Source organism: Oncorhynchus mykiss, chromosome 12 (genome assembly GCF_057628025.1).
Source record: "Oncorhynchus mykiss isolate SJ-2025 chromosome 12, ASM5762802v1, whole genome shotgun sequence".
Taxonomy (NCBI): Eukaryota; Metazoa; Chordata; class Actinopteri; order Salmoniformes; family Salmonidae; genus Oncorhynchus; species Oncorhynchus mykiss.
The window spans coordinates 78,116,826-78,129,629 of NC_143033.1; the positions used below are offsets into that span (position 1 = coordinate 78,116,826).

The 12,804-nt window shown below is 43.7% G+C and overlaps 1 protein-coding gene and 1 long non-coding RNA gene across 2 annotated transcripts in view; one reads left to right on the plus strand and one right to left on the minus strand.

Annotated features, from left to right (window-relative positions):
• The window catches only part of LOC149979382 (uncharacterized), a 133,386-nt gene that overhangs the window by 32,920 nt on the left and 87,662 nt on the right, over positions 1-12,804 (minus strand). The window lies entirely within an intron of this gene.
• The window catches only part of LOC110538402 (carbonic anhydrase-related protein 10), a 32,829-nt gene continuing 29,689 nt past the window's right edge, over positions 9,665-12,804 (plus strand). Inside the window, exon 1 of the mRNA XM_021625205.3 lies at positions 9,665-10,187. Coding sequence (XP_021480880.1) covers positions 10,130-10,187 — 58 coding nt within the window. The 5' untranslated portion in view covers positions 9,665-10,129. The remainder of the gene's footprint in view (positions 10,188-12,804) is intronic.

The following is a 12,804-nucleotide window of genomic DNA, read 5'->3' on the forward strand; positions in this document are numbered from 1 at the left end:
TATGGAGGTCAATGAGAGTATTGAACTTGAACAACGAAAAATGTAATCGGTAATTTGCTGCGTGATGTTTATTTGATCGAATAGAAGTTTCGCAATGGTTAGTTTGTTTGGAATGCACTGATATAAGCGGACACTCGTGGCATTTCAGCAACTTTGGAAAAAAATCGACTTTATATTGGAGTTGTGCCTGTTGTTCACACATGCATCTGCCCTCTCCTTGGCTAGAATGGTCATACCTGATCTCACCCCCTCCCACCTGCCTTACAGGATATGTATTTCCATTGTTAGAGTGGCCACTCAACTATCTTGTCAATATAATTGATCATCTTTGCTTGCACCCAACCTAAGGGTCATAACCTTTGACCCCTTGAAGTCATTAGAAAGTTGGCCTACATGCTACATCTAGCCTATCTTTACAGTAGCCTATGAGTGGTCTATTACTTAAATGTTTTGGTCAATGACAGCCTATAGGCTACCTTTTAACCCACATAAATGAATACAATTGGATGTCATCCTGCTGTAAAATCTGTATAATGATTATTCTTCTCATTTACAATAACCACAGCATTGAAAATAAAGTAACATACCTCAGATACTTTACTCTCCATGTCTTTTCCTTGTAAAATAAGAGAATGCGCATCCAATGATTAACACTAGGTCGTCCAGTCAACAACGAAGATAAGACTGATCCAACCAGTTTTTCTGCTCAGTTTTAAACCTCATCAATTATGACGTAACAATGTTATGAGCATTTTACGCAATTGCAAATGCACCCCCGATGCAACGCTTTGTTTATGGCCTACACATTGAAAGTACTGAATTTAAATGGAAGTTCTGGGGGTGGTAGGCCCATGTTTTGCAAAACAACATAAAAGGTGATACACTACGTTTACATACCATAACATCGCAGTTGAGCTGAAACTATCTTTCTATAAGATCATGAGAGTTTTTGAATAAGGTCGTACGGTATCTATCTGTACGTTAGAGCTATCGTCGTCATCTCTAACGCACAGGTACTGGGGCAGGTCGCAGGTATAGTTACATCCCTGCTCTGATGACTGCTGTAATTCAACCAGATATAAGGAGAACAGGCCAATAAACTATAACTGCACAGTCAATACCTATTACTGACCATCTATATTCACCCTAAAATCCATAGTCATACCCAATCATTAACATCGGTTCAATAAACTCTGCCCAGCCTATATAGAGGACTTCAATAAATAAGGGTGGTACCTAAAAAACGAACTAAAGGACATATTGCCCTCTTGTGGTTGGTAAAGGTAATGACGTGATCCCAGTCTTCAAAAGACACCAAACTCTCGCGAGGCTCGGTCCAGAAGTACCGCTATGAAATGAACACTACAGACTAATAGTCTGTTTTTATGGTTTAAACCTGTCTAGCGGAACCCCTCGCCAACAGCCAATGAAATTGCAGGGCGCCAAATACAAATCAACAGAAATCTCATAAATCAAATTTCTCAAACATACAAGTATTAGGCACCATTTTAATGGATATTTGAGGTTATTGACCTTTGGCCGAGTTTTTAATATATAACAGACAGTGGATAGTAAATAAAAAAATGTATTTGAATACTGTACTTTGTTTCAAAGCATTGTTCCAAAATAATTTAGCAAATTCAACCTGATCAAATAATCTATATAAGAAGGAGGAAAATAGGAATGTACTATAATTTGTTTAGTGGATTCCCACCCACAAACCTGCTTTACAACATACACTATATACAGTGCCTTGCGAAAGTATTCGGCCCCCTTGAACTTTGCGACCTTTTGACACATTTCAGGCTTCAAACATAAAGATATAAAACTTTATTTTTTTGTGAAGAATCAACAACAAGTGGGACACAATCATGAAGTGGAACGACATTTATTGGATATTTCAAACTTTTTTAACAAATCAAAAACTGAAAAATTGGGCGTGCAAAATTATTCAGCCCCTTTACTTTCAGTGCAGCAAACTCTCTCCAGAAGTTCAGTGAGGATCTCTGAATGATCCAATGTTGACCTAAATGACTAATGATAATAAATACAATCCACCTGTGTGTAATCAAGTCTCCGTATAAATGCACCTGCACTGTGATAGTCTCAGAGGTCCGTTAAAAGCGCAGAGAGCAATGGAAGGTCCATATATATATATATATATATATATATATATGTGTGTGTGTGTGTGTGTGTGTGTGTGTGTGTGTGTGTGTGTGTGTGTGTGTGTGTGTACTTAGTGCAAGTTGACACATGACAGTCATTAACTACTTGATTAATTGAATTGCTTTTTGTGAAGGCAAATATACACTGAGTGTACAAAACATTAGGAACATTGAGTTGCACCCCCTTTTGCCCTCAGAGCAGCCTCAATTTGTCAGGGTATGGACTCTACAAGGTGGTGAAAGTGTTCCACAGGGATGCTGGCCCATGTTGACTGCAAAGCGTCTCACAGTTTTGTCAAGGCTAGATGGACTATTCTTGATACACACAGGAAACTGTTGAGCGTGAAAAATCCAGCAGCATTGCAGTTCTTGACACACACAAACCGGTGCTCCTCGGGTTGAGAGCCAGACCCTGTCCCCCGGTGCGAACACGGGGGCCTCACTGCGGTGACGGTCAGCGCTCTTCTTCTGCCGTCCACTCTCCTGACGTAGTGATTCCTGGACGGCCCTCCAGGTCTCCTTAGAGCGCTGCACCCACTCCTCCACCGCAGGAGCCTCGGTCTGGCTCTGATGCCATGGTGCCAGAACCGGCTGGTACCCTAACACGCACTGAAACGGTGACATGTTGGTAGAGGAGTGGCGTAGTGAGTTCTGGGCCATTTCAGCCCAGGGGACGTATCTCGCCCACTCCCCCGTCCGGTCCTGGCAATACGACCACAGAAACCTACCCACCTCCTGATTCACTCTCTCCACCCGCCCATTACTCTCCGGGTGATACCCAGAGGTTAGGCTGACCGAGACCCCCAGACGTTCCACACGCGGGATGTGAACTGGGGACCCCAATCAGAAACGATGTCCTCGGGCACCCTGTAGTGCCGGAAGACGTAGGTGAACAGAGCCTCCGCAGTCTGTAGGGCCGTAGGGAGACCGGGCAACGGGATAAGACGGCAGGACTTAGAGAACCGATCCACAACGACCAGGATCGTCGTGTCTCCCTGAGACAGGGGAAGATCAGTGAGAAAGTCCACCAATAGATGGGACCACGGCCGTTGTGCAACGGGGAGGGGTTGTAACTTCCCTCGTGGCAAGTGCCTAGGAGCCTTGCTCTGGGCGCACACTGAACAGGAGGAGACATAGAATCGCACGTCCTTAACTAAGGTGGGTCACCAGTACTTCCCCCTAAGACCCCGCACTGTCCTCGAAATCCCCGGGTGACCCGACGAGGGTAGACTATGAGCCCACCGAATCAATTGATCACGTACAGCGAGCGGCACGTACCTACGACCCTCTGGGCACTGTGGAAGCACAGGTTCCCCCCTTAGCGCCCGCTCAATGTCCGCGTCCACCTCCCATACTACCGGTGCCACCAGCCTAGCCGCCGGAATGATAGGAGTAGGATCAATGGACCGGTCCTCGGTGTCGTAGAGACGGGACAGCGCGTCGGCCTTAGTGTTAAGGGAACCTGGTCTATACAAGATCGTGAATCTAAATCTGGTGAAATACATGGCCCACCTTGCCTGACGAGGATTCAGTCTCCTAGCTGCTCGGATATACTCCAGGTTACAGTGGTCAGTCCAGATGAGGAAAGGGTGCTTAGCCCCCTCGAGCCAGTGTCTCCACACCTTCAGGGCTTTAACCACAGCCAACAACTCCCTGTCCCCCACATCACAGTTTTGCTCCGCCGGCCCGAGCTTCTTCAAAAAAAAGCATGGGGGCGGAGCTTCGGTGGAGCACCCGAGCGCTGTAAGAGCACGGCTCCAACCCACCTCCACTATGAACGCCAAAGAGGGGTCCGGATGCGCCTACACCGGAGCGTCGGTGAACAAACGAAGGAAAGCTCCGTCCGCCTCTGCCGTCCACTGCAAACGCACAGGCCCCCCTTCAGCAGTGAGGTAATGGGAGCCGCCACCTGACCAAAACCCCGGATAAACCTCCGGTAGTAATTGGCAAACCCTAAGAACCGCTGCACCACCTTTACCGTGGTCGGAGTCGGCCAATTACGCACGGCCTTGACGCGGTCACACTCCATCACCACCCCCGAGGTGGAAATGCGATAACCCAGGAAGGAAACGGCTCGTTTGGAAAACTCACATTTCTCCGCCTTCACCAATAGGTCATGCTCCAGCAGTCGCCCAAGAACCTTGCGCACCAGAGACACATGCGCGGCGCGTGTGGCGGAGTAGATCAAGATATCATACACCCCCACACCCTGTCCGTGCAGGTCCCTGAGAATCTCGTCGACGAAGGATTGAAAGATGGCTGGAGCATTCTTTAACCCATATGGCATGACGAGGTACTCCTAATGGCCAGATGTGGTACTAAACGCAGTTTTCCACTCATCTCCCTCCCGAATACGCACTAGATTATACGTGCTCCTGGGGTCCAGTTTCGTGAAGAACCGCGCCTCGTGAAATGATTCCACCGCCGTAGCGATGAGAGGTAGTGGGTAACTAAAACCCACCGTGATGGAATTGAGACCTCGATAATCAATGCACGGACGCAAACCACCCTCCTTTTTCTTCACAAAAAATAAACTCGAGGAGACGGGTGACATGGAGGGCCGAATGTCCCCCTGTCCCAGAGCTTCCGTGACATATGTCTCCATAGCCAACGTCTCCTCCTGGGACAAAGGGTACACGTGACTCCTGGGCAGTGCAGCGTTTAGCTGGAGGTTTATCACGCAATCCCCCCATCGATGGGGTGGTAATTGGGTCACCTTCTTTTTACAGGCGATAGCCAAATCGGCATACTCAGCGGGAATGCGCACGGTGGAAACCTGGTCTGGACTCTCCACCGTCGTCGCACCGATGGAAACTCCTACACACCTGCCTGAACACTCATCAGACCACCCCTGGAGAGCTCCCTGTCTCCACGAAATCCTAGGATTGTGAATAGCCAGCCAGGGAACCCCCAGCACCACCGGAAACGCAGGTGAATCGATAAGGAACAGACTAATCCGCTCCTTGTGATCCCCCGTGTAATCATCTCCAGTGGAACCGTGGCCTCCCTCACCAGCCCTGACCCTAACGGTCGACTATCTAAGGAGTGCACGGGGAAGGGGGGGTCTATCTGTACTAACGGAATCCTCAACCTCTGGGCGAGTCCGCGATCTATAAAGTTCCCAGCTGCGCCTGAATCGACTAGCGCCTTATGCTGAAGAGAAGGAGAAAACTTAAGGAAACAAATTAATAAAATCGACAGGTCTATGAGCTCGTCCAGGGTGAGCGTAGTGTCCCGACAAGCCAGCTCCCTGCGGACGTCCTCTCTCAGGCTACACCTGTAATGGTCTATCAGGGCCCTGTCGTTCCACCCCACTCCAAGGTCCCCTGCCTGAGATGGAACAATCTCGGAGGGTGATCGAACACGGCCCGGAAACGGAGGGGAAACTCCGGGTAGTGGCCCCTCGCCGAGTCGGGCCCGTTCCAGACGGCATTGGCCAACTCCAGGGCTCTACCCGTCAAGCAAGAGACGAGGACACTCACACTCTCCTCGTCCAAGGGAGCCGGCCGAATGGTGGCCAGGAACACCTCTTGACATAACATCAAACAAAAAGGGGAAAAAGGGATCGGTGGCAGCTTATATATTTTTTAATGTAACCTTTATTTAAGAACAAATTCTTATTTACAATAACGGCCTCCCAGGGCCAAACCCTAACTCGGACAACAGTGGGCCAATTGTGCGCCACCTATGGGACTCCCAATCACGGCCGGTTGTGATACAGCCTGGAATCGGAACCAAGGTCTGTGGTGATGCCTCTATCACTGAGATGCAGTGCCTTTGACCACTGCGACACTCGGGAGCCCACGATATCAATATTGTTTGATCAATATAAGCAAAGAATATCATGATATCAGTTGATCTTTTCTGTTAACCTACACTACTATGCAAAAAAAACAAACATATGACTGTTCTGCATGCACAAATTCCTCCCACAGAACTTTTAGATGGGGCTTTACCTGTACAGAGCACATGCCCCTTAAAAAAAACATCTATACAGTTTTTGTCCTTGTGGTTCTGAACCCACATCTCGCAAGTCGTCGCTAAATTCGTATTAAATATGTGTAATTTAATTAGCTCTTATGATGTGGCCATCTATTGCTTCTATGCAACTAAATAATCAGTCAGGTTTGTTCAACTAGTCTATGACCGCGGTTGCAGATTTTTTGGTTTGAGTACCTGCTCCCCAAATGGTCTGTGCACAGTAGGTTTACGCTCCTAGAACATTCACTCCTGGCCCAGGTGGAAATTAGCGAGCAGTTCTCTGCCCAGAGACATTTGCAATGTTTTTTCTGTAAACCGATGTCAAATCGTATCGAAAAATCTAAATGATCGATAGATTTTCCATATTGGTGCCCATCTCTAATAGATCATACATAAATACAGTATGTTGCACTTTTACGTGTTATAGTTAGTGTTGGCCCTGTTATAAATACTATGTAACCGATACATGAACACCTGTGATAAATATGTATGTTCTTCAATGGTGATGTCACTAATTACAGATATATTGGGATGTGTTTTGGCAGATGAAAAGGAGATCACAACCGACTGGATTAAAGGTATTACTCTGTGCTCTTAGATTGGTACAGAGGGAGAGAAACAATTAGAATAAATGAAAGGAGAAAAATAATAAATGTTATTTGTCATCTGGAACAAAAATAATTTGGAATATATTTATCCCAGCGCTATCCCGTGTCCCCCAGAATTCGGAGACAAAGAATGGCACTGTATCTGGTTCTGTATCCAGTCACAACTATGATTGTTTGTGATGCTGCTGATGATGACAGTGATGATAAGATAGATTGGTCATACTTGTTGTACTAGTGGTATTTGTGAGAGTAGCATTACTATAGGAATATTCCATCTGTCTACTTTGCAGACAAACCAAATTAAACCAATACACATTTTACACTGGAGCCAGAGAGCTTGAAAATGAACTGGTGAAGTGTTTGGAGATGTGATGTTCAGCGCAGTGGACATATTTGAGGAAAATCTTTCCTTAATTCCCATTTAGAAATCTCTTTTGACGTAGTATACTATATTTCTATCCAAATGTGACACCCGCGGCCTAGATGGTTCGGCCACATTCAAGTCTTCGTCCGAAATGGCACAGTATTCCCCTATGTAGTGCACTACTTCTGAACAGAGTCCCTGGTTCTCGGTCTAAAGTAAAGCACTATAGGGAGTAGGGTGTCATTTGGGACGCATACTAATACCTTCTTTACCCACAGAATGTGATGCACTCCAGGGACTATTAAAAAAAGATGGCAAATCCATTCCCCAAAATAGGCGACAGTGTGACAAAGGAAAAAGACCATCCAAAGGACTGCTACGTCTCTGAGGGCAACCGAGTGAACCCACCATCATATACATGCCCCTCTTCAATATGTAGAATTGTAAAGGTATGTCATCTCATTCTATGCTTTCCTTCTCTTTGTGTATCCTTTCTTTGCTTGATGTGTCTGATCCTGATGTTTCTTATCATGTCTCTAGGTGAGGAGGAAATAAAGAAGGAGATGGTTGAGTACACCACATTTGTACTGTCTTACATTGTAGGGAAGATGTATCACCTTCTAGAAAAGGCATCTGCAAACATGAGAAACAATAAGGGGAAAATCCTCAGGGAGATTGAGGTGGCTATCAAGCACAGGCAAGAAAATAAGTGAATTTCATATGTAACAATGAAATGGCTATTGAATTACTAGCCTGCAGTTAGAATATTAGTATTGACATTAGTGGCAACATGAGCAACATGAGTTCTCATAGGAACCCATAGTTGCCAGTGACCCCAAACTCCAGTCTGTTATACAGTATAGGCCTAACCCTTAGTCCAACACCTGATCCAGTGGAAAGCTGACTACCAATTATAGACTCCCAACAATAATTGTTTTCTCAACTCAATTATATCCAAGCCCTATAGGTGTTACAGTGGGACTATGTACAGTATAGTCTACAATGGGTGGAATACCTCCATGTTTGTATATCGGCAAACATTTTTCCTGGAGATGTACTAGCTAAGTACAACCACCAGATGTCTCTAAGTGTTCAGATTATCCATTAATTTGCATTGAACTTGTATTTTCTAGCTATGTGGGAAATTATGGAATGTATCTACATTTTTCCCAATATTATGGGCTAGGTAGGGGTTAAGTTATATTGTTGTATTGTGTAGGCCTGTCATGGTTTGTGGGTATCATAAGCACAGATTTAATCACACAAATTAAAACTTGTAGCCTTATAAATATGGCCATTTGGCAATACATTACAAACTGCCAAAACGTAGGCTACATGCCATTCCTGTTAAGATGCATTACTACATGAATTAATAAAAGTAAAGATTACAGATTCAGAGTAGTTTATCTATTGACTGATCATCATTCTTTTTTCACACCTTGCTGGCATGTCACTGTCTCATGGCAACACGGTCTCAGAGTATTTCGTATTATTCTATACGGAAATCTGAGACACTACATTTAGTGTCTCATATGTTTCCTTTCGTATGGTATGTAGTCATTTGTGAATGTCCATCATCCATGTTGTATGATGTGTTACAAATTACAATTTGTATGAGTTTGGAGTGTGACTGTTTGAGGTTGTGGACAGGTGTCTTTTATACTGATAACAAGTTCAAACAGGTGCCATTAATACAGGTAACGAGTGGAGGACAGAGGAGCCTCTTAAAGAAGAAGTTACAGGTCTGTGAGAGCCAGAAATCTTGCTTGTTTGTAGGCGAACAAATACTTATTTTCCACCATAATTTGCAAATAAATTCATTAAAAATCCTACAATGTGATTTTCTGGATTTTTTTCTCATTTTGTCTAACATAGTTGAAGTGTACCTATGATGAAAATTACAGGCCTCTCACATCTTTTTAAGTGGGAGAACTTGCACAATTGGTAGCTGACTAAATACTTTTTTGCCCCACTGTATGTAGCCTTGTTGATTTGACAATGTTTAAATTGAAATGGTGCTTAGTGTAACTCTGGTTCTAAATCAGTAGTTGTTTAGTAAACTGTTGAAAACATTAACACGCTTGACCATGCTGCAGGTCACATAACTGCTTGTTACATGCTATATTTTCTCTGTGGACTTCACTGGACAGATGTTGCTCTCCGGTTTTGTGACGAAACTAACATATGTGTATTTGAAATTATTTCCGCCACTGTGTGACTGTTGTCTTTTTCTAGTCACTGCCTTATTGTATATCACGGTGGCGTATGAACGAATAGCTTATAAAGCAAACAACGCAATTTTCACGTAATATGGCTTTTGTACTGCCTTGGCGTCCTCAGTGATATTACCCATGCACCGCTACTGAGTAGTTGCAAAGTACCTACAAATAAGTAAGTAGTTGCAAAGTTGCTAATTAGCTCAAATGCAAAAGCTGTCTGTGATAAGATTTGACCATGTAACCTTTGAGTTGCTAGACTTTTGCGTTATGTCACTCAACCACCACGACCAACCACTTTCCTTTCGTTTTTGCCTTAAGTAAACAACTATCTTATATAAGCATACCAAACATAAAGTATTGTACTAATTTTAAGTGTCCCGTACTTACGTTTACTATGCTACGTCTAGTCCACGAGACCAGTCTGCCCATGGTGATGGTCTGCGGCACGCAGTGACAAGTTGAGTCCACTCAAAGATAGCCAGTCATGTAGCTTTAGTTCGTACTCGGTCTTCAAACACATTCAATGGCGAAGCGAACGACGGCATCGTGTCGTAATTATAGAATATATATTTTTTATTGCTCACATTACAACGTGTTTTGAGCGGTAGTGTTTTTTAACGCGCGTTCTTTTGGCATACCATTTTGGCAGAGCGCGCCCCACTCTGAAAGTGACACCTTGGATCGTTGACGGATTGGGGAAAATGCCTCATCAAAGTTTGTCATCGTTAAGAACTCAAACTTTACAATTAATATATTTAAGCTTTTGCAAAATTAACTTGGAATGAATGAAGAATGCATATAGTTTGGGAAATATTTTTGATTTTTCAAGCATATTTCATCTGTACATCAGGTAAGCCTTGAAGCCTGCGGTTATTAAATGTAATTAATGAGATGAAGTGATGAACTTCAGGGCTTGAACAAACCCCAGAATATTGTAACACATTTAAATGTATTTGGGTAAGGAAATACAGAATAGTCTTCTGTTGATGATACGGTTGCAACTGTAAACCGTGCAATGTAGGGCACGGGTGTTGCAGCTGTCTACCAATAATTGTTTTAATGTAGGTTTAAGCATGACGAGTCTTTAAAGGTCAATAAAGCAAATATTTGCTCCACTTGCGCGTGAGTTGGCAACACAATTACTGTAATCGTTGATTTTCTAGCCATTCTCGTGAATCTTAGTCATAATATTATATAATAGGCTATTTGTGTTTAGGATTATAGATTTTTTTTGTCCCGCCCCCAATTTGGTACAAATGAGAGAACATTTACAAAATCTCTTTGCGCCTGTCAAATTTGTAATGCTGAGATTAGATTCAACATTAGGCGTTGTTCTTTACATGTTGCATGGATATCATTATTACCCACATCTTACATCATCCTAGGAGGCCTCTTTCCCAAAATAAGCTATGACAGAGACTCATTTGTCAATAAACATACTTGAAAAGTTCCATCTAATTTCTGTTCTTATTTACATCTGCCAGACAGCAATAAATGGTATATTATGTTCTTACCATCATGACCGCTGACATGATGTTTAGTGTGAAGAACAGCTGACCGTGGGGCTTGACCCCAAGATCCAGAAGTGCAGAAGGGCAAGTGATGTACCACAAAACCCTGGGCCTGTGATAGAGGCAGTAGAACACTCACATAAACAGTGTTTCAGTATTCTCTCCCTTCGAGACTTGTCCATTCGCACAGAGCACCGTCTGCAAACCAGCGCCCTAGAAACCTCCGGAATGATCCCATTGCTGCCTGCCACCAATGTAGCAAGAGAGTAAGAGAGAGGACAACTGACAGGGGGCACGATCCCCATGTTCCCCTCCATTAAGTATGATATGTTATGTTATGAATGGAATAGCTGTTGTACAATATCATATGAATTGGAGGACATGTAGTATCACGTCTTACCCTGCCGAACAATATCATACGAATTGGATGATGTTATGTACAGTGCCTTGCGAAAGTATTCGGCCCCCTTGAACTTTGCGACCTTTTGCCACATTTCAGGCTTCAAACATGAAGATATAAAACTGTATTTTTTTGTGAAGAATCAACAACAAGTGGGACACAATCATGAAGTGGAACGACATTTATTGGATATTTCAAACTTTTTTAACAAATCAAAAACTGAAAAATTGGGCGTGCAAAATTATTCAGCCCCTTTACTTTCAGTGCAGCAAACTCTCTCCAGAAGTTCAGTGAGGATCTCTGAATGATCCAATGTTGACCTAAATGACTAATGATGATAAATACAATCCACCTGTGTGTAATCAAGTCTCCGTATAAATGCACCTGCACTGTGATAGTCTCAGAGGTCCGTTAAAAGCGCAGAGAGCATCATGAAGAACAAGGAACACACCAGGCAGGTCCGAGATACTGTTGTGAAGAAGTTTAAAGACGGATTTGGATACAAAAAGATTTCCCAAGCTTTAAACATCCCAAGGAGCACTGTGCAAGCCATTTCTTAAAGATATCCATAAAAAGTGTCGTTTAAAGTTTGCCACAAGCCACCTGGGAGACACACCAAACATGTGGAAGAAGGTGCTCTGGTCAGATGAAAACAAAACTTTTTGGCAACAATGCAAAACGTTCTGTTTGGCGTAAAAGCAACACAGCTGAACACACCATCCCCACTGTCAAACATGGTGGTGGCAGCATCATGGTTTGGGCCTGCTTTTCTTCAGCAGGGACAGGGAAGATGGTTAAAATTGATGGGAAGATGGATGGAGCCAAATACAGGACCATTCTGGAAGAGAACCTGGTGGAGTCTGCAAAAGACCTGAGACTGGGCGGAGATTTGTCTTCCAACAAGACAATGATCCAAAACATAAAGCAAAATCTACAATGGAATGGTTCAAAAATAAACATATCCAGGTGTTAGAATGGCCAAGTCAAAGTCCAGACCTGAATCCAATCGAGAATCTGTGGAAAGAACTGAAAACTGCTGTTCACAAATGCTCTCCATCCAACCTCACTGAGCTCGAGCTGTTTTGCAAGGAGGAATGGGCAAAAATTTCAGTCTCTCGATGTGCAAAACTGATAGAGACATACCCCAAGCGACTTACAGCTGTAATCGCAGCAAAAGGTGGCGCTACAAAGTATTAACTTAAGGGGGCTGAATAATTTTGCACGCCCAATTTTTCAGTTTTTGATTTGTTAAAAAAGTTTGAAATATCCAATAAATGTCGTTCCACTTCATGATTGTGTCCCACTTGTTGTTGATTCTTCACAAAAAAATAAAGTTTTATATCTTTATGTTTGAAGCCTGAAATGTGGCAAAAGGTCGCAAAGTTCAAGGGGGCCGAATACTTTCGCAAGGCACTGTATAATGCATCTTGGATGACGTATTGGGTGGCAGTAGCCTAGTGGTTAAAGTGTTGGGCCAGTCACCGAAAGGGTGCTGGATCAAATCCCTGAGCTTACAAGGTAAACATCTGTCATTCTTCCCCTGAACACGGCAGTTC